Genomic DNA, 19,624 nt, shown 5'->3' on the forward strand with positions numbered 1-19,624 from the left:
GGGCGGGGCCTCAGCTAGGGGGTCCTGACGTAGGGGAGACCTCTCCAGCCCCAGTCAAGCCCACTGCAGTGCCTCAGGCCCCTCCTCTGCTCTCAGTACCACCCGCTCCTTCTACCTCACCCTTCCTTCACCATCCACCCCTCCGTCCATCCTCTCGAGGTGGAAGTCCTCACGCACAACAGTTAAGAGCACACATTTAGGAATCTGCTGGAATCATTTTCTCCTCTACTTGTTAGCCATATGACTTTGAACCTGCTTCTTAACTTCTCTGAGTTTCAAATTCTTCGCCCGAAAGATGGAGTCAGCACCTGCTTCACAGATGGTGACAGAGGCTGGAGATAATGGTGTGCAGGGCCAGGCTCACCGGGGGGGTCAGGTCAGTGGTGGCCATTATCACCATTGTTGCTACGGGCTGCACATCAACTTGAGAGAGGAGGATCAGAGATCCCACAAAAACCCAGAGGAAAGAAATCCCCCAGCTCAGATGAGCATCCCTCTGCATTTGAGCAGCATCTTCCAGACCCTCAAGTGCTTTCATGTATGACTCGTATGGAGCTGAGACTCCCCAGAGAGCCGAACGGAAAGAGGAAACCTGGCTCAGCGAGATTAACAGACTTGCCCAAAGCCGGAGGGCTGCTCCGGCTTCCCTGAGAGTGACCGATCTCACCACCTCTCTCCATTTTCTCTTCCTCCTTCCAAACCCTGCAGCTTGTTCCATTGCCTTCCTACTCCTGCCTCTGGCTTAGCAGTAAAATTCAGGGCCAAGCTGTCTATCCCGTCAGAGTTCCGTCAGTCAAATTCTGATTCATTCAAAAAGATTTTTTTCTCCAAGCCTACAGTTGTACCAACTTATGTAAAAATTACATTTGTTCACAGCTGAAAGGGGGTATAAACCAATAGATGAACGTAATTTGTCTGGAAACAGCTCTTCTACTCTTATTTTCAAACGTCACAGTGCATATTCAAAATTAAAGCATGCTGCTGAAAAGTTGGAGTTAAGGATTTACTTGTAAGCCTTTAACCTGGGTATTTGGGTTTGTAGTCATTTCCCAACTTCGTTTAGACATGAAGGGGCTGCTGTGCACAGAACCCGAGGCGGAGTTGACACCCACCGCCGACACCTGCGTCCTTTCCACATGTGCAGGGGGCACAGCTCTCTGCCCACAGGACAGCTGACGGGAAATATTCTCTGAAGGGACCAGCCCATGCAAGGGCGAGCTACAAACATCTGTATTTCCAGAGACTCCCAGTGAATCTGACCAGAACTGGACTCTATCCCTTGATCCAATTTAGATTTTCGGTCTATTTGGATCTGAAAGCACCGGGGGTGTGGTGGAAAGAGCAAGAAGTTGGTGGAAATCCTGAGTTTCAACCCTGTTTAATAAGTTCCACTAACCAACCGTGTGATCCTGGGCATGACTTAAGTTCTTGGAGCCTGTTTCCGCATTAATGCTGCCGCTGTGGGGCAATAATGCTAAAGCCCGCTATCTTTGGAATAGTATATGCTAAGCAGGATGTAGTGCTTTTTATGGACATTATTTTGTCTTAGCCTCAAAACAATCCTATGAGTTAGGTACTATTATTAGCTCTATTTTGCATATGAGTAAACTGAGGCTCAGAGAGGGAATCAACTGGTGTTGGATCATACGCGTAAGAAATGGGGCATATACAGATGTAAAAAATCATCTTTCCCCAAAGAACCATCCTTGTAGCTGTACTGCTACAGCTCTACTGTGTCTACGAGGCAACCTGTGAACCTGAAGGGAGAACATAAAGAGAAATATTTGGAGTGGGAATGACATAAGGGAGAAATCAAAGCGACCCTGCAGTGGGAGCGGCTCACAGACCATGGGGACCACGGGGCGACATGAGGCTCTGGAGGGACTCTCTGTCCTTGCAGACCGGAGGGCAGTGCAGAGATGGGGGACTCTGCCAGCCACACGCCTGCGGGAGTCCCACCCCACTAAATGCATAATGTGAGAGAAAACACACAGGATGTGCTAAAAATGTCCTCTCTCGGTAAGGGACGAAGCTGCTGCCTGGAGTGACCGCCTCCTAATCGGGAAGAACCCACGGGTGGTGGCGAGGACCAGATAAAGGACCTCAGGATAAAGGGCTCAGGTCACCTGAGCACCTGAGCCTTTGTAAGAGGAGAGGGAGGAAACAAGAGCCTGCATTTTAGAAGAACAGGTTTCCAACAGTCAGTAAACAAGAGAGGGAAGTTCCCAGGGCCAGCGATGGTGAAGGGGACGCCGTGACTCACGGGAGATGGGGCTCTAATGCAGGAACCCGACGGAACCTGCCAGAAGGGGTCCAGGTGGGAAGAAAGGGCTGGGAAACAGAGAACCCCACCGGGTCACCTGGAGACCTCAGAGGAGCTCAGGTTCAGTGGGGCACCAACCTAGGGACAGGGGGGAGGGGGCACTTAATGAGGACAGTGCCGGAGACGCAGGCCCTGAAAGAGCAGCCGGAGGACGCGCAGCCTCTGGGATGGAAGAAAGGGCCTTTTCTCCTGAGTTGGAACAAGGAGGACGAGGGAAAGAAGGATCATGTGTCACTAACCATGCCTGCCACAGCTCTCTCTTCTCTGCGAAGGATGACCTCACTGCTGGAGGGTAGAGCCAACTTTAAAGGGGCAGGGGACGACACCCGACACAGGTGAGGGGACCGCGCAGCTGCCTGAGGGGCTCAGTGTCAGCTCCGAGCAGCAGGAACTGGATGACCTTGTGACATGGGAGGGGCACCTCTCTCCTGCGAGAAGAGCCTCTGAGAAAAGCTGCAGCATCCGGGCCCCCAGAAGCCTCAAACAGGCCGGCAAATAGAGCAGAATTTTCAAATGGGGAGACTGGTAGCTTTCGGAAAGGACAAGGCAATAAACCTGATGTGTGCTGTCCATAAAATGCCACAACAGCCCGGACCAGGGCCTGCACAGTGTGGGACGTGCTGACAGACGCGGAGCCCTAGTCAGCATCCAACCACGTGGTGGGAAAGCGATTTTTTTCCTGCATGCCATGCAGAGAGTGACTATTTGGGGCTGGGACAGCTTTAACATGATCTCCCTGATGCTTTAACTTCCTTTTATGAGAATGCGCGAGAGCACGCAGGTGCAAGCAGGTCTCGGGTTCAGAGCCTGGAAGGCAAGTGAATTTATTCAGAATTTAGTAATGCAGTTCTGTGGTCTTTGCATTTTCACACATGCCCTCTATTTATGGCAAGCGATACTGGACTTCCATTTAAGATATATCTTTAGAAGGAAATTTATTAAAGCAAAAAAAGGTGAATCACTTCAAAGAAAAATAATAAATCCTACTACAGTGACATCAACATAGTGGAGTCCTGGCAATATTTGTTAAGGTGGTATCCAAATTCCCTCTTCTGCTAGCTCGCGTTTATATAGTATTTCCTGTGTGCCAAGCACTTTTCCAAGAAGGCTACCTGTATCAACTCATTCAATTCCCCCCAGTCCCACGAGATAGGAGCTACTATTATTCCATCTTACAGAGAGGTTTTGTAGCTTTCCTCAGTCACACAGCTACGAAGGGCTAGAGCCAGGGTTTGAATTCGGGATGCACAGCCCTAGAGCCTGACTTTGTAGCCACCACACCACAGAACAAGACAGCTGCAGGCGCTCCCGAAAGAGAGACAGGACAGGACTGGGAGCCAGCCGGGGTTCTCTAAGCTCAAAAGAGTTCCCGGTAGTTTCATTTCCTATTCAAAACAAGATTGGGAAATCACAAGAAACAAAAAATATAGACAAAAATTTAAAATAGGCAAAAACGAGACTTCTAGACACGGAGGCCAGGCGATGCCATAGACCTGTTGGCACGTGATTTCGGGAAAGCCACTGACGGTCTCTCACGGTAACCAGGTAGACGAGATGGAGAGACGGCAGGGGCTGGGAGCGGAGCTGGGAGAATTAACAACTGCTCCCCAAAGAGTGCCCTCAACACCTCTGACTCAGCATTCTAGAAGGAGGTTACCACTGCCTCTTGAGGACCTTTAAGTTTGACTTATGTGATGAGAAGAGATTCTGATCAAAACTCTGAGTGACAAGCTAAGAGTGATAGCCAACACGAAGAACGAGAGAAGGAAACCCCAAAAAGCCCCAAAGAGCACTTGGAAGGCCAGACCTGATGGCTGAATCCAACCAGTGATGATGACGATGACGATCACACACACACACACACAACAATAGCTAACATTTGCCAGACACTTGCAACATGCTGTTCTCTAAGCTCTTTAGATATACTGTCTGTCTTTACAAACCCCCCAGGGTGGGCACGAACATCATCTCCATTTTACAGACAGGAAAGCTGAGGGTCAAAGAGGGTAAGTAACTTGCTCCAGGGGAACCATGTTTTGAACCCACATTGTCTGGCTCCAGAGCCCCGCCAGCGCGCTGTACGCAGATGTCAAGAGTCAAGGGCATGAGTCCAAAATGGGAGAACCGGCTCGACAGCAACATCGAGACAAAGACCAGACAATTTTCACTGAGCATAAGCTAATGGAAGCTGAGCTTATTACCTTTCATAAGTCTAAGATCTGGAAGATGTCTGTGCAGAAGACAGTGGTCAATTATTCTGTCTTCCAGGTGGGAGAAGCAGGTAGCATGGAGGCTCAAAGCAATGAGGATTTCAGCTTGTTGTGAGGAGGAATGTCTGAAATCAGAGCTGAACGCCCGCAGGATGGACCCCGGAAGTGCTTAACAGGTGGGCAGCCTGATGCTTGGAACAACACACGTAAAAGCCCTTGGCAATCCACGGGGCTCTGCAGAATTAGTGGGAATTCTTATGTTGCCCTTTCAGGGGAGAGGGTAGACTCATCTCCTCAAATGTACCGTCCGTTCCAACCCCGTGTATGCTGACTTTCAGCCTGGATCCATTTGGCACTCTGAACTACGTACTGAGGACAGGCCTGGAAGTGGCACACAGATCATTTGAATAGGTGGTTCAAAACTAATTTACATTTGATCTTGGAATGTGTTTCTGAATAAACGTTTCATAACGAAGATATCCAGATGTACGCACAAGTTAGAGAACTCACGATACATGTACCCCCGCATGCTGACTTCTGTTATGTCATCAGTGATCTGTTCCTACAGAAAACACAGGCCCTGCTAAGCGCATTATGTGTCCATTACTCTCCTAATTAAGCCCCTCTTACCTCTCTTGCATCTGGTTTTGCTGCAGCACAAGCAGAGGCTGACAGAAGATATAATTTCTCCTACTTTTTATGGCCAGTGAGAACCTGGCACCCACACTGCTCCTCTCAGGACCCGCACTTGTCCTGGGCGGGTGAGGCCACAGCCAACGCAGGGGCTTTGGGGCAGGTGAGATAAAGTAAGGGGAACTGCCTTCTGTCTTCTGTTGCACCCCAGTCAGGACTGGGAGGGGCTGTCTGATCATTCCTCAGCCCGGGGAAGGCCAGGCAGTGGGCAGGAGGAATGCTGAGCTTCCTGTCATTGGAGGTGTCCCTCAGTAGCTCTGTGGGTCATGGAGGGGCTGGACTGGGCAACATTTAAGACCCTTTCCAGCTCTGAGATTCATGTTCCACAGAGCATGAATCGGAAATTTTCAATTTCAATTCACTCCAATTTCCACATTTGAATTGGAAACCTGGCCACTTACCCGCCCTCGCTCTGTGAGAGTCGTCAACATGACGATGAGTGATAACTTCTGATCCCAGATGACTTGCCAGAATTGTGCACAGGTATGTGGCAGGGGGCCCTGAGTGGCAATGTACTTGTTCACAAGGTGAGCAGGAGGAATTTCCATCTGGCAAGAGATTGGTAAGGTATTAGAATCTGTTACTGCTGCGAGGAAATGGATCGTAAACTCTTCCTGTCGGCAATGACATCACACCAGAATAATCTCTCTAACAATTTCTGGCCAATAAAATAAAATCAGAGAAAAAGCTATTTTTAAAAGTCCTTGAAAGAGATTTGACAATAATGCTAGCATTAGACATTTAAGGGAAAACTGTATGGTACCCATAGGCAATAATCAGAAACGTGCCTACAAGATGGCAGAAGAGTTTAAATGACCTTCAATGCTGAATCCTAAATATGATTAGTATTGGGCATCTGCATTTTCAGCAACACACACCAACCCTCATGCCCAAGTCTTTCCTTACGCAGGATTTTCTATCAAACTCTACTTATTTTCTTTGAAGCATAAACCATACAGATTTATGCCATCACCTGCTTTCTGCATGGCTGCCAATGCTTATGTCATTGTGATGATCAATCTTTTTTCCCCCCAGCTTTATGGAGGTATAACTGACAAATAGAAATTGTATAGATTTAAAGTGAACAACAGGATGGTTTGATATGTATATACATTGTGAAATGATTACCACAGTCAAGTTAATGGACACCGCCGTCACCTCACCATGCTACTATTTGAATTGTTTCACGTTAAATGTTTTCAGCTGCCCTCAGCATCTCCCTCCCATCCCGCTCTGTGTTTACTTCTTGCCTTCTGAACCGAGTTCTTTCTATGAGCGAACGCTCAGAACCCGCTGGGCTTCGCAGTGGCCATGGGATTCACTCACGCTCTGGGAGGCAGGAGGTGCCGCACTCATGGTTTGGTTGGTGTTCAGGTTGATGGCTTCCTGAGCCCTGGTCTCAGCACCTCCCCCTCTCCCATAACTCAAGGAGACTGGACTGCATGGTCTTACCCACCTCCCTCCCCATTTCTGACGCTCTGCTTTCAAGACACCAGGAATGTTGAGTGAGGGTCAACGAATCCCACAGATGCTTTTGGAGTAAGTGGAATCACTGATCAGACCCACTTTCATTAGGGTACTTCTTGATCTTTTGCTGTAACTTGAGAACTTCACTTAAGAAATCATCTGTTCCTTTAGATCAGGTGTTGGCAAACTGGGGCCTGAGGGCAAAATCTGGCTGCGGCTTTGCAAGCTCAGAGTGGTTTTTTAATATCTTTACATGGTTGCATTGTAAGTGGTTATATAAGGACCTAAGCAATATCCTCAGTTTTATCTCTTGGCTCGCAAAGACCAAAATATCTGCTATCTGGCCCTCTACAGAAAAAGTGTGTGACCGCCTGTTTAGATGAAGAAACTGAGGTTCAGAGAGGCCAAGTGAGTTGCCCAAGATGCACTTTCAGAGTGAAATGAACGCTTTTCCTACAACATGTAAAATCTTTTACCCTTTCTCTTTGGTTTATATGCACAGAGGTGGTTTTACTTTTCTTTTTATGCAGGATATACAGTAATAACATGGGGGGAAAACACGAAGTTACAAACATACCACTGGCAAAACAAAAACAAAAAAACCCCAAAACACCTAAATGTCAGCAGTTGAGGACAGAAGGCGTGTGGACGATGGAGTCAGAGACATGGAATTGGAGTTTTGGTCTCACCTTCTGTTAGCTTTGTGACTTTTCAAATTATGTAATCTCTCTGAACCTTAGTTTTGTCCTCTGTAAACAGACTATTCTGCCTTCCCTCAAGGCTGGTGGGGTGCTGAAAGGAGGCAGGGAACAGGAAAGCACTTGGTCAACCGCAGAGCACGACACACGCCATTACCGTGCCCGTTACAACGATTAATGTGCTCTTTCTTATTATCCAGGGTCCGGACTTACATTCACAGAGCTCGCGTTAATATAATCTTCGTTTCCCTGCAGTAAGACCCGGGTGGTGTCATCTGTGGGGGAGAAAAAAAATCCACCAATGATTCCGAGCGTTATTTTTATCGCACCAAGTAAACAAGAGTTCAGTTCTCCACCCCATCTGCAGCTCCCGCCTCATTAGCATAAACACCATTCCCCAACTGTTCAGAGTCTGAAATGGCTTCAATAAAGACGATGGTGTTTACAGACACACTGAAAATCGGTCCAGAATACCAGACAATCTGTTTTGAAAGGGGAAACATTATCTGAGTGTGTGTGGGGGGAGGGGGCATTCACGCTGGATACTCACAAGGCAGCACATCTTTATATCGGTTTTTGTCCAAATTTTGAGGCAGCTTTGCAAATGTGATGGCTAAACCGGGCTTCTTTCTGTAGAGTTGCTATATGACAAAGAGAGAAGTCAAAAAGCATTGCGAAAAACAGTGGTGGAATGAGTGTGAAAACATGCTTTACCGGTAAATTTGAACACACCTGGCACCAAAATCTTAACACTTAAAAGTGATTATGTGTTACAGTAAAAGAAAAATCTTCCCAACAAGAAATTCTCCAATCCCATGAGAAATTGACTCAATTCTTCAGTTTTTGTTTTTTGTTTTTTAACAGGAGGATCTTTGGGGGAAAAAAGTCACAGGAAGGGGTCTGAGTCACAGATAATGGATCACAGTAAGTAAAACTTCATCTTTATGACAACTATTTGACAAATGGTAAAATCAAGTAATGGGGGAAAAAAAGAATCCTGACTCAAAATTAAATGGAAATCATTTACATTAGTCTAAAAACATTTCCATCCAATTCAATGGAGTGAACCATATTCTTTGCTTAAGAACAAGAACATTTCATTCATCGGTTCAAGTATATTTCCACAGTAAAAATATTTATTCCAAACACACAGTAAACTTCATTTAAAGAGGTATTTCCCTCTAAAGGCAATCACTAGCAAGAAACCTAATTAAAACAATCTTTGCATGTCTACAAGCACATAGTACACACATTTGTGTGATACTTGACATGATTTTGACAACAGCTCCCTCAGAGTAATAGGATCCTTATCTTGCAGGCGAGGGGCAGAGATTAAACTCTTTGTTCAAGATCACAAACTAGAGGCTGACCTCAGATCTGACTCCAATGCTTGAGTTTTCTTTTTCTTTGAAACTACTTTATTGAGGCATGACTGACATGTAAAGCGTGGTACATATTTAATACACACAACACGATGAGTTTGCAGTCAGTATACACCCGTGAGGCCACCACCACTATCGAGGCCACAGACACATCCAGTCCCCTCCCCAGGCTGCCTCCTGCCTCCTTGAGTTTTCTTTTCTACACAACTATTCCTCCTGACTTTGAACTCGAGTCAAATACTATTCACCAGTGGTTTTACGAACTTACTGAGAATTTAAAAACAGCACTTTTTTTCAGTATTGGAAGTGATCTATTTTGTTTTTTAAAAAGAAAATTCGGGAACTTCAGACTAGTATAAAAAAATTACCAGTAATTTCACAATCCTGAGATGACCCTTTTCATATATTTTCTCCAGCTTATGTTTTCCTGTACATACATGTATACAAACATACATAAGTATATATGTAAACACACATACACACTATATTTTCAAGAAAAAAAATGAAACTGAACTATATATTAGCACTTCCCATACTATGTTCTATGGAACCCAAGTGTTTTGAAAGAAGCTAATGGGTAGTCCTTAGAAAAAGTTTCAAAGTCAAAGAAATGTTGTAGGAATCTCCAAGATGACAAGTCCTGCAGTGCATGAGCTCATTTAATTCTGACCAGCTATTTCTCAAGCTGATGTGGCCAGGGAGGATCTCGCATCTCACAAGAAGTGTTCTGGGGAACATTACCATAATTCTGAAGCCTGTTTTTCCCTACTTATATAGAATCTAGTTTCCTGTGTCATTAAATATTCCAGATATTCTCTATACACACGATTTTTCCTGGCTGAACAGTTTTTCATAATTTACTTTTACCTCTACTCTTTTTTAAGATTTTATTTTTTCCTTCTTTTCCCCAAAGCCCCTCAGTTCATAGTTGTATATTTCGGTTGTGGGTCCTTCTAGTTGTGTTATGTGGGACGCCGCCGCAGCATGGTCTGATGAGCGGTGCCATGTTTGTGCCCAGGATCCAAACTGGCAAAACCCTGGGCCGCTGCAGTGGAGCTCACAAACTTAACCACTCGGCCACGGGGCCAGCCCCAAACTCCAGTCTTTTTAATTAGGCTGTTTTCATTTTTTTTTACTCTCATAAATTCCCAGGAACAGAATTTCTGCATCAAGCATGTTTTTAACCAAGTTGCTCTAGAGGGACGTATGAGAATGGTTAGTTCCCCAAATTGTGGCCAACACCATCAACTAAAATGTGTTTGCAATTTGAATAGGGAGGCTGAACATTATTTTCTCCCCTATATTTTTGCAAATTGTATTTGTTTGGTAAACTGGCCTCTGTTGGTTGTCTCCTCTTATTAGTTTTTTTTCACTAAACAAATTGCATAGAAATTGCCAGGAGAGAAGTAGCATAGAGACTTTGGGTAACAACAATTGTGTCATCTCTTATACATTTACCAAATAGTTAGAATTTCCAATTTCTCCCTTAGCTCAGCTACTGATCATCTTTACGATTTCAGTTCCTAACAATCAAGTAGCCACTAAATAACTTCTTAAGTTTCTGTGAGCTTTAATGGACTCTGAGCTCATTCCAGAAATAAATTCATAGCCCTACAGCTCAGGGGTTAGAGCACTGGTCTTGGAGAAATAAATTCCTAATTTATTCGAGGTTTTGATTTCATTGTGGAAGGAGAATATGTGAGTCAAATTCCCCTAAATGATATTTCGGTTCTGACTAACTGCATCAACGCAAAATCCAAATTAAGTGAATATAATCAGTAACGCTAACCTGGAGGTAAAAAAAAGACTTTTCAAATAAAAATGTAAATGTAATCAACTTGAGACGGTCTAGCAGAAAAGCACAGATCTAGCAAAAACCTTTAATTATAATCAGTACACAAACGCATCTGAGCAGTTACGATCTACTGATAGGATTAGAAAGTACTGAAATAAAATAAAAAGTATGATAGCAGTGTTTAAAAATGTTTAAATGTGTACATCCTGGGCTTTATCTGACAGAAATACATAAAGATATTAAAAATTTTTATCTGTAGCAATCTTTTTATTAGCAGAAAACTGGAAACAGCCTGAATATTCCCCAACAGGGAGAAGTGTTGACTTAAATGATGGTACAGTCATACCACAAAATTACATGCGGGAATAAGATAGACTGAAAGTGCAGATTTTGAAGGATGTCCAGTCATCTATTTTTAAGTGAAAAATGCAAGTTACAGATTATTATATAGAGTGGTGATTGCATTTCTATACATAGCAGCATACACACAAATTGTGTATAATGTATGTGTGTGCTCTCATGTATATGTGTTTGTATAAAGTACATTTGTATGAGCATTAGAACAAATATAAAAGGATACACACCAAGTTGTTATTTGTAAATTATACCAAAAAGAGGGGCTGGCCTGGTGGCGCAGCAGTTAAGTTCACACGTTCTGCTTCTCAGCGGCCCGGAGTTCACCGGTTCTGATCCTGGGTGTGGACGTGGCACCGCTTGGCAAAAAGCCATGCTGTGGTAGGCATCCCAGGTATGGAGGAGAGGAAGACGGGCATGGATGCTAGCTCAGGGCCAGTCTTCCTCAGCAAAAAGAGGACGATTGGCAGTAGTTAGCTCAGGGCTAATCTTCCTCAAAAAAAAAAAGATAGTAAAAAAAAAAAAAAAAAAAAATTATACCAAAAAGAAAGAAGCTATAGGAGACGGGGGTCAGGAAACTATTAATTTTACTTTGGTTATTGCTGAATTACTTGAATTACTACAATGTGAATTATTTCTTAAGAAAACAACTGCAACAAAAGTCTATATTATATACAATTAAATAAAAAATTTTACAAAAAGCTGGGTGAACAAAGCTAAGATTTTTGAGGGCCTTTAGAAGGTTTGACAACACACTCATATTTATGTCTGCCTTGCCACGGCCAACATAGGCTCCTATTTCCACGGAATTACTTCGGTCCTAGTCACACAGTTTCTGAAGAGTTGGTTTTCAAGTTCCTTTAATTTATTGACTCTTCTCCAGACCTTGTGAGCTGCTTGGCCGCCTGGGTATGAAAATACTGCCCTGAGAAGGGTGGTCCAGGGTAGAAAGTGATGTGTTAGCAACACAGGTACGTCCTCCTGGAAAGGTCAGGGATGGCGGGAGATGAGTTAGACTATTGTATTAGCCAGGATGAGACAAGGCTCTTTCAAGAACTACTCTTTGGAATAATACAGTTTGCTTTGGTTACTCCCAGACTGAAGGTGTGTGAGGTGGACAAGAGCTCCCAGTCACAGATCCCTTAAATTCTGCCCTAGAATGAGAACAATCAGGGGGCTGGAGACAGTCACAGGGACAGAGGGTCATAAGACCGCTTACTTTTATTAAAAACTATTAACTTTTATGTCCTAAAGTGCTTTGTTCTCATCTTATCAGAGTGTAGTTCTAAGAAGCTGAGAAACTAAGGATAAATTATAAAAAGATTGCTAGAGAGGTTGCTATGGAACAACCGTACTTAAATTGCAGTGTCAATATCGCCAGCTCTGGCCTCCGAAGGCAGAAAATTGAACAGCGGGAGCTAGAGCTCTCCAGCACTGGGCGGGTAGGATGGGTAAGACACGGTGTTCCAGCTCAAACACTTCTGCGAAAAAGCCATCTAATATTAGAGACAGGGCATCAGATGATTCCGATCTCCTCAGACTTCTCAGCCAACCCGAGACGTGAAATCTAATCAATGCTTCTCATGAGGGCTCCGGATACCCAATGAGGTTGGAGGAGGATGCTGGCAAGGCCCCACACAGTGCAAGCAAGCACTCCAACTGCATGACCAGATGAAGGGGGAATTCTCACTGCAATTCTTGAAGGCTGAGAACCCAAGAGGGGGGAAGAAAAAAGAGGGGGCAACTGAAGGGACAATGGGTAAGGCGAAAGCAAACAGAAAGAGACTCTCTTTCATGCCCTCAGAGTCTACTGTGGGCCAACGACTTCCAAAACGGCTGTTTACTCTCTGCTTCCTGGATGGAGCACCAACCGGCAGTCTCCACGAAGGCAGGTATCCTGTTGGTGGTGTTCACCACCATAAAGCCTAGGCCAACATGGTGCCTGGCACACAGCAGGTGCTTAATAAAACTCTGTAGAGTGAAGGAATCCTGGGAGCTGCTGCTTTGGACAAACTGAGCAAAGCCCTCGAGTAAAGCACAACAAGAGGCGGCATGCAGAGCCGTATAATTAAGCCAAGGGGAACTCGTTTTTCACGAAGGCCTCCAGAGGTTCTTTTCCTAGGACCTGTTTGTAGACATCATAATTCACTACTTATGGGCAGTTCATCCACATGGGGCACTTCCCTTTTCCCTTGTACCTGACCCAGCCAGAGGGCAAGGGCCACCGTCCAGAGGGGGCTTGAAGCCTCTCCCCACCTTCCCATCAAGGTTCGCCGAGATGAGCTGACATCATTGCTGGTAATTTGGGGAGCCTCAGTAGTGCTGCTTTACATACACAGTCCCTGGTGCAGATCCCACTGCTGGCATCCTCCAGCATTCTTGCTGCGTCCCTTTCACAGATAAATACGTGGCAAGTTGGGGTGGCACCTCCTTTAAAGGGACCCCTGGCACTTGAAATGCAAAGCCCTCAGAGTCTGCTCTCTGTATTCCACAGACATTATATCATGTTTTCCTATCTTAAGAAAAAACTCTTCCGAAATTTTCGAAAATGCTTTTTAGGCATGGGTTCTAATCTCGATGGTACAATTGCCCTAATTTCTACGTGTATCAATTTAAACCTCTCAGTGAGTCTTTAGCTATCTTTGTCCTTCCAAAGCAACTTTGACAGCGGCCAAAGGAGCCGGTGAGTCACTTGTTTTGACACTAATGGATGTTTCCTGTAATGGGCAGAGTAGGAGCGAGTTAAGGAAAAAGGAGTCAGAAGAGAGAAGATGGCTCCTGGTTGGTAAAGACAGCAGATGCTGCCGTGGAGGGGCAAGGGCACCTGAGATTGACCAGACCTTTTGGTGGAGTCTCGTACTCACTGTTCTAACTCACCAGTCTGGGGAGGGAGGAGGATAGACACCCATTTTCTTTTTCTCTTTTGAGAAATATTGGCCCCGTGGTAACATCTGTTGCCAGTCTTCCCCTTCTTGCTAGAGGAAGATGGGCCCTTAGCTAACATCTGTGCCAGTCTCCCTCTATTTTATGTGGGATGCTGCCACGGTGTGGCCTGATGAGCAGTGCTAGGTCTGCGCCTGGGATCCGAACCTGCAAACCCTGGACCGCCGAAGTGGAGCACGCAAACTTGACCACTACGCCACTGGGCCAGCCTCAACATTCCTCATTTTCTATCAACACCATTCTACAGTCTCCAAAGAGGTCTTAGCTGGGCAAGGAGGCAGAGAAGTTGCAAGTCACCTGGCCACTGGATGAGAATGGGCACATGGGTCCTTTTTTTGCTGGGAAGCCAGTTCTCAAACCAAGGACAAGTTAGCATGACCACCTGGCTTTCATCCAGGGATATCTATACCGAACGCGTCTCCTTTCACTTGCTTAAACAGAAAGCTCAACTCAGGGAAAGCATGAAACGAGCCACCAGTTACTCTCAGGAAGGAACGAAACTGTGGCTGAATTGACGAGTTCTTTAAAGGAAGAGTGTGTCCTGGAGGTGGTGAAGGACTTGGAGCCGTGTGAACGAAGATCTTCTCCTGCACAGGAGAGACAGAGGGGCGCCTTCCATTGGCTGAACAGAGCAGAGCGTTTAGGCAGTTTGAGGCTGATCACAAACGCTGCCAGACCGCTCACACTGAGGAGCTCACTGCAGCTCCTGGAGGGAAGGGCTCACGTCGGAGGCGGGAGGCTGCGGGAAGAGCTGGGTCACAGCCCGCAACGGTGAGTCCCGACAAAGGACTAGACTTTTAACGTAGATTCTAATCCTAGGGCTCTCTCTGACCAGCTGGGTGACACTGGCAAGTCCCTTAGCCCCTGAGCCTCATTTTCTCTATCTATATAACCATTCTGGCCACATTTCATGGAACAGCTGTAAGAGTCAACTGAGACAACACATGTGAAACACACTCAGTAGATGCCAAAGTGCTAATTATCATTAAGTGTGACTTTATTACAGCTGGGACCAAATGCTTTCTGGAGCACATTTGTAACTGTTTACCAAACGCCACAGGAGGGACAGGGGAATTCCCTTAATAAAAACATGCTTCAAAGCAAGCTTCGCTGAAAATCAGCTTGCTATGGCAGGAGGCATTCCATGCACGGCCCGGATCCCCCAGGGCCAGCCCTCTGTGTGGTGGAGTGGGTGGTATGGGCACCTGCTGGGGACCAGCTCCTCTTCCTGCTCCCTAGCCAGAGCACATCCCCCATCAGCCAAGACAGCCACCTGCCAATGGCACTGGAGGAGCAGGAGAGAACCAGAACCACCATGACACTGGAGCCAGACAGCCTCAGGTTCCAAACCCAGAGCAACACGCCCACGTCTTATGTGGGGGCTAAGCACATTCTTTAAACTCTTGGAGCTTCTCTTTATCATAAATAATAGTTGTTACTTTTTATTGTGCTCTTACCATGTGCCAGACAGTGCATTAAGTATTTGTAAGGGTTCAATGAGATAACCAACCCATGAGACATCCAATTCATAGACGGGGAAGGAGAGGCCACAGAGGTTAAGGGACGTGCCTGAGGTCACAAAGGGAGGGAGTGGTGGAGCCAGGATTTAAAGCCTGTCTGGCTCCGTATGGCTAGACAGCTTCTCAGGTCTTCTCTAGCTCTGATGTTGTACTAATCTAATGACAGCTCTCACAGGTAAACCCATTTTGTTGCTTCCGTAGTAGTTAAGAGAACAGGCTCTTGAGTTGGCCTGCCTGGCTTCCAATCAGGCTGTGCCACTGCCTGCGAGAGCACCTCTCTGAGACCCTGCTCCCGCATCCAGAGAACAGGGCAATGACAGCATCGACAGGGGCTGCTCTGACGATTCTGTGAGGGGATGCCCACAGTACGTGCTCACTAAAGGTTTCCTTTTGTGTTAGTTTCCCGGTGGATCTGGCTTCCCTTAGGATTCCTCTCCTCTAGCAGCTGGGTAAGACTCTTCATCTATAACAGTGGTTGTTCAACCACGTCCCACAGTCGAGGGTTCCTTGGGGTGTGGGCAGGGAGCCTGAAGAAGCAGGGGTCCATGCACCCCAGTGCTCCATCATAGGGCAGCTCTGCGGTTCTCTGTTCCGCACTTTGGAATTCTGCAGATGTTATTTATAAAGGCTTTCCTACTTAATTTCTAGGAAGTGGACGGACCATATGAAGGAAATAGGTACATACTAAAACCTTAAAATTTCTCTGTTCTCCATTTCTTATGCTATAGTCCAACTATAAGCTCTAAAGACAAGACCTGGGATGGGCAGCAGCAGGACGATGGTTCTGGTCCTAGCTTTACCCTCTGGTCCTCTGGAGCAGCTTCTGCATCAAAACCTCCTGGTGATCTTGTGAAGGGTACCAACACCTAGGCCCCCTCCCAGGGCAGCTGATTCCACAGCTGTGGGCTGGGCCCAGTTTAACACGCTGCTCAGTGAATTTCCATACAGGTGGTCAGCGTCCCCTGTGAGAAACACTACTCAAAACACAGGGGGCGGGTGGGTACTTCTCTCTACAGCATTTCTAAACTTCTTAATGAAGTTCAGTGAACCAGGTTCGCAGAAAATCTTACATGGGATTCCAGTCTGTAACACATAAAAACAGAGCCACCCGAGGGGAGGGGATTTTCCAGAGCACTGCTGAAGACCAGGCTTGGTCTTTTTCCTCTTGGACAGCCCACAGCGCCTCCTTGTGGACAACGTGACCAAAGAGAAACAGTCTGACCTGGGCTGAAGGCCTTGCATCACCTGGAGACATGGCCCAGGACTCCTGGCCGCGGCTCACCCCAGGTAGGCCTGTTTCCCTGTGCTGACACCCTGTGAGCTTCATCTGCATTCAGGCTATGACCTTCCCTCAACATCGTCCCCTCAGCACTTAAGCCCCTCCATCCTATTAACACTACATCTCATCCCAGACGACCTTCCGGAACTCTCTTACCTCCAGTTCCTACGTTCTGTGTAATGAACTCTTGCCCCGTCTTGGTCTTTAGCTGTTTCTCGGACTTGTGATACACGCCCTCAAATACCCCCAAATTGGACGGTAAGCTCCTTGGGGCCAGAAATCCCCCTTCTCCTTCCCTCACTGTGTTCCTGACCCAGGGTCTGGCACATGGTAAACACCTAATACACACTTGCTGGATGAATGAAGGGATGACTCACTCCACAGTGCCTTTCCCCTTTCAAAGGACAAAACTGATATATTTTGCAACTGGTTTTTAAGTTCTTGTTTCAATTACTTTGGAGGGTGTTTCAAACTATTGAATTATAGTCTTTAAAATGTATTTCAATTTTGAGGGTTTTTTTTTTTTTTTTTTTTGCAACGCGAGGCCAGAGAACATGATCTTGACATTTTCTTCCTTTAAAATCTGAAGCCTACACAGCCTCCCACAGGCCGCTGGAAAAAAGGGCTATTTCTCTTTGTAGATATTCAGTATACGTCTATCAATTCTACCCAAGTAATTATATTATTCCTATCCTCTTACTCTGATTTCATTTCCACAAGATAGGAACTTATTTTTTGTCTATATTATCTGTCAAGGCTGTTAAGTTTAAAATTCTTTAATGATTTTTGGGGGTGGGGTCAATGATCTTCACTTTTGGGTTTTACTTTCTACTGTTGTTCAACACACATTGCTCTAATAACGTATCTCACTTACATTCTATTCCTTACACCATTATGAAATGAACCTTTCTCCCACTCCATACTCTGCTTTGCATTCCGTGTTTGATATTCATATTCCTTATGCTTTTCTGAATCAATATGCCGTCACACACATTTGACAACCTTCCTAGTTTTGTTTCTGTGACTTTTCCTTTGTATGGCTTTCTAATAAACAACACGCTGCTGATGTCTGCTTTTGAATCCGATCTGAGACCCTCTTTCCTAATTTATGAATCCAGACTGTATATGTTGTCATTAATCATGATCTATTTTCTTTTATCAGTCTAGTTTATGCTTCTTTGTGCTCTTCTGTTATCTTTTATTGCATGAACGACTCCGCTTTCCTCTACCTTTAAAAAATTTGAGGGGCTGGCCTGGTGGCATAGTGGTTGAGTTTGCACGCTCCACTTCAGTGGCCGCAGGTTCACGGGTTCTGATCCTGGGCACGGACCTACACACTGTCATCAAGCCATGCTGTGGCAGCGTCCAACATACAAAATAGAGGAAGACTGGCACAGATATTAGCTCAGCAACAATCTTTCTCAAGCAAAAAGAGGAAGATGTTAGCTCAGGGACAGTCTTTTTCACCAAAAAAAAAAAACAAAAAGGGAAGATAAATGCATTCTATTTTCGTTCTATTAGTCATCAGTAAAACTGACTTAAAAACAGAGTCTCTTTTGGTCCTAGTCTCTCTGTGTACCTTTGTCAAGAGTCTCAATCCTGTGATTAGAAGTCCCTCCTGGGGAAGGAAGACAGGGTCTGACTTTGGTTTCTCCTCATCGTCACATGTTTCTGGGGGACTTGGGAAGGTAAGCCGTCACGCCCTCACGTGATGATACGACCTGCTCCAAATTACAGAGTGTGCCTGGCGGGGTCAGGAACTGGGCCCGTCATCCTCCGCCGGGCGCTCACCCACGCCGCCTCTCCTCTACCTTCTACTGCTGAGCGTTTTGAGCTTTTATGTTGGCAGCTAAATACGCTCAGAGTCCCTCCTCCTGGATTTCTGACACGCTTCTCCATGACTACCGAACGCTGCCAGAACGAGAGGGTGAGGCAGAGTTCAGGGACGGGCTGTGGTCCCAGCCCCTGCTTTGCGGCCTACTCCGCTGCCCCGCCGCTCTGAGCCCACGATTAGACAGGCCACCCAGGGACTCAGCAGCAACTGACAGGGCCCAGGCCGGGGGAGTCGGCCCTTGGGTGTCTCTTACCTCAAACTGGATCAGCACCGTGCCACTTTCGAGGCCCTTCTTTAGCTGTTCCATGGATCCCTCCAGAGTGTCCCCACCCTCCGGACACACGGGGAAAATGGCCTCTGGGAAAAGCTCGTTCAGCTCATCTTCCGATTTGATGTCAGCAAATGAGTGCACAGCTGCAGCGGACGAGAAAGACTGTGTCTGGCCCGTGCGGCAACCCCCTGCTTCATCTGTTTCCTCCCCAAAATTACACTTCTGACACCTGAATGCAGATGGCTTAAAACATCTTATTAAATGATTAAGCACATGGTAATCATTTTCACCAAAGACACTACTTCTTGTTGAATGATTCAATAAGCGCTAATTATACACAATGACATACTAATCTTCCTGGTTAGTTTTAAATGCTAGTGTTTAGGACTCAGAGCTTTTGCCAAAGGTAAGAGAAAGGGAAAGAAAGCTTTCAAAGCCAACAGCTCTTCTCCCACCCAGCCCGCTCCCCCTGCCTTCTCCGGCCCTTGTCATTCGCTCCTTTTCAGAAGTGGCATTTTCCTGGGCGGGCGCCGATGTGAGGTCTGGCGCTCCCTCCATGACACCCTCGTCCCTCAGTCTCTAACTCCATGTTTAGGTGGAGGCTTGCAAGGAAACATCTCTAGTCGTGACATCTCCTCTGTGTCTTGGCCCTGCTTCTTCAGTACAGATGCTCCCTTCAGGGCAAACTCAGTGAGGGCAAAAATCACCTAGGCCCCCCGCTTCCCCCATCCAGCACACTACCTCCCCAGCCTCACGTGCCTCTGTCTACTGTCACTTCCTCCTCCAATCTCCCACACTGGAAACTGAGATTGTCCCTGAATCTTCCCTTTCCACTCAGAAAGTCACTCCCTTACT

The 19,624-nt window shown here is 46.2% G+C and overlaps 1 protein-coding gene across 5 annotated transcripts in view; it reads right to left on the minus strand.

Annotated features, from left to right (window-relative positions):
- PTPN3 (protein tyrosine phosphatase non-receptor type 3) overlaps window positions 1–19,624 on the minus strand; it is a 146,023-nt gene that overhangs the window by 7,887 nt on the left and 118,512 nt on the right. For all 5 annotated transcript variants that reach the window (XM_046685721.1, XM_046685729.1, XM_046685714.1 and 2 more), the window contains 4 exons: window positions 18,752–18,912; window positions 7,942–8,032; window positions 7,605–7,666; window positions 5,628–5,774 (listed from right to left, as the gene is read on the minus strand). In XM_046685721.1, coding sequence (XP_046541677.1) covers window positions 5,628–5,774; window positions 7,605–7,666; window positions 7,942–8,032; window positions 18,752–18,912 — 461 coding nt within the window. The remainder of the gene's footprint in view (window positions 1–5,627; window positions 5,775–7,604; window positions 7,667–7,941; window positions 8,033–18,751; window positions 18,913–19,624) is intronic.

Source organism: Equus quagga, chromosome 1 (assembly GCF_021613505.1).
Source record: "Equus quagga isolate Etosha38 chromosome 1, UCLA_HA_Equagga_1.0, whole genome shotgun sequence".
In the NCBI taxonomy this organism is placed as follows: domain Eukaryota; kingdom Metazoa; phylum Chordata; class Mammalia; order Perissodactyla; family Equidae; genus Equus; species Equus quagga.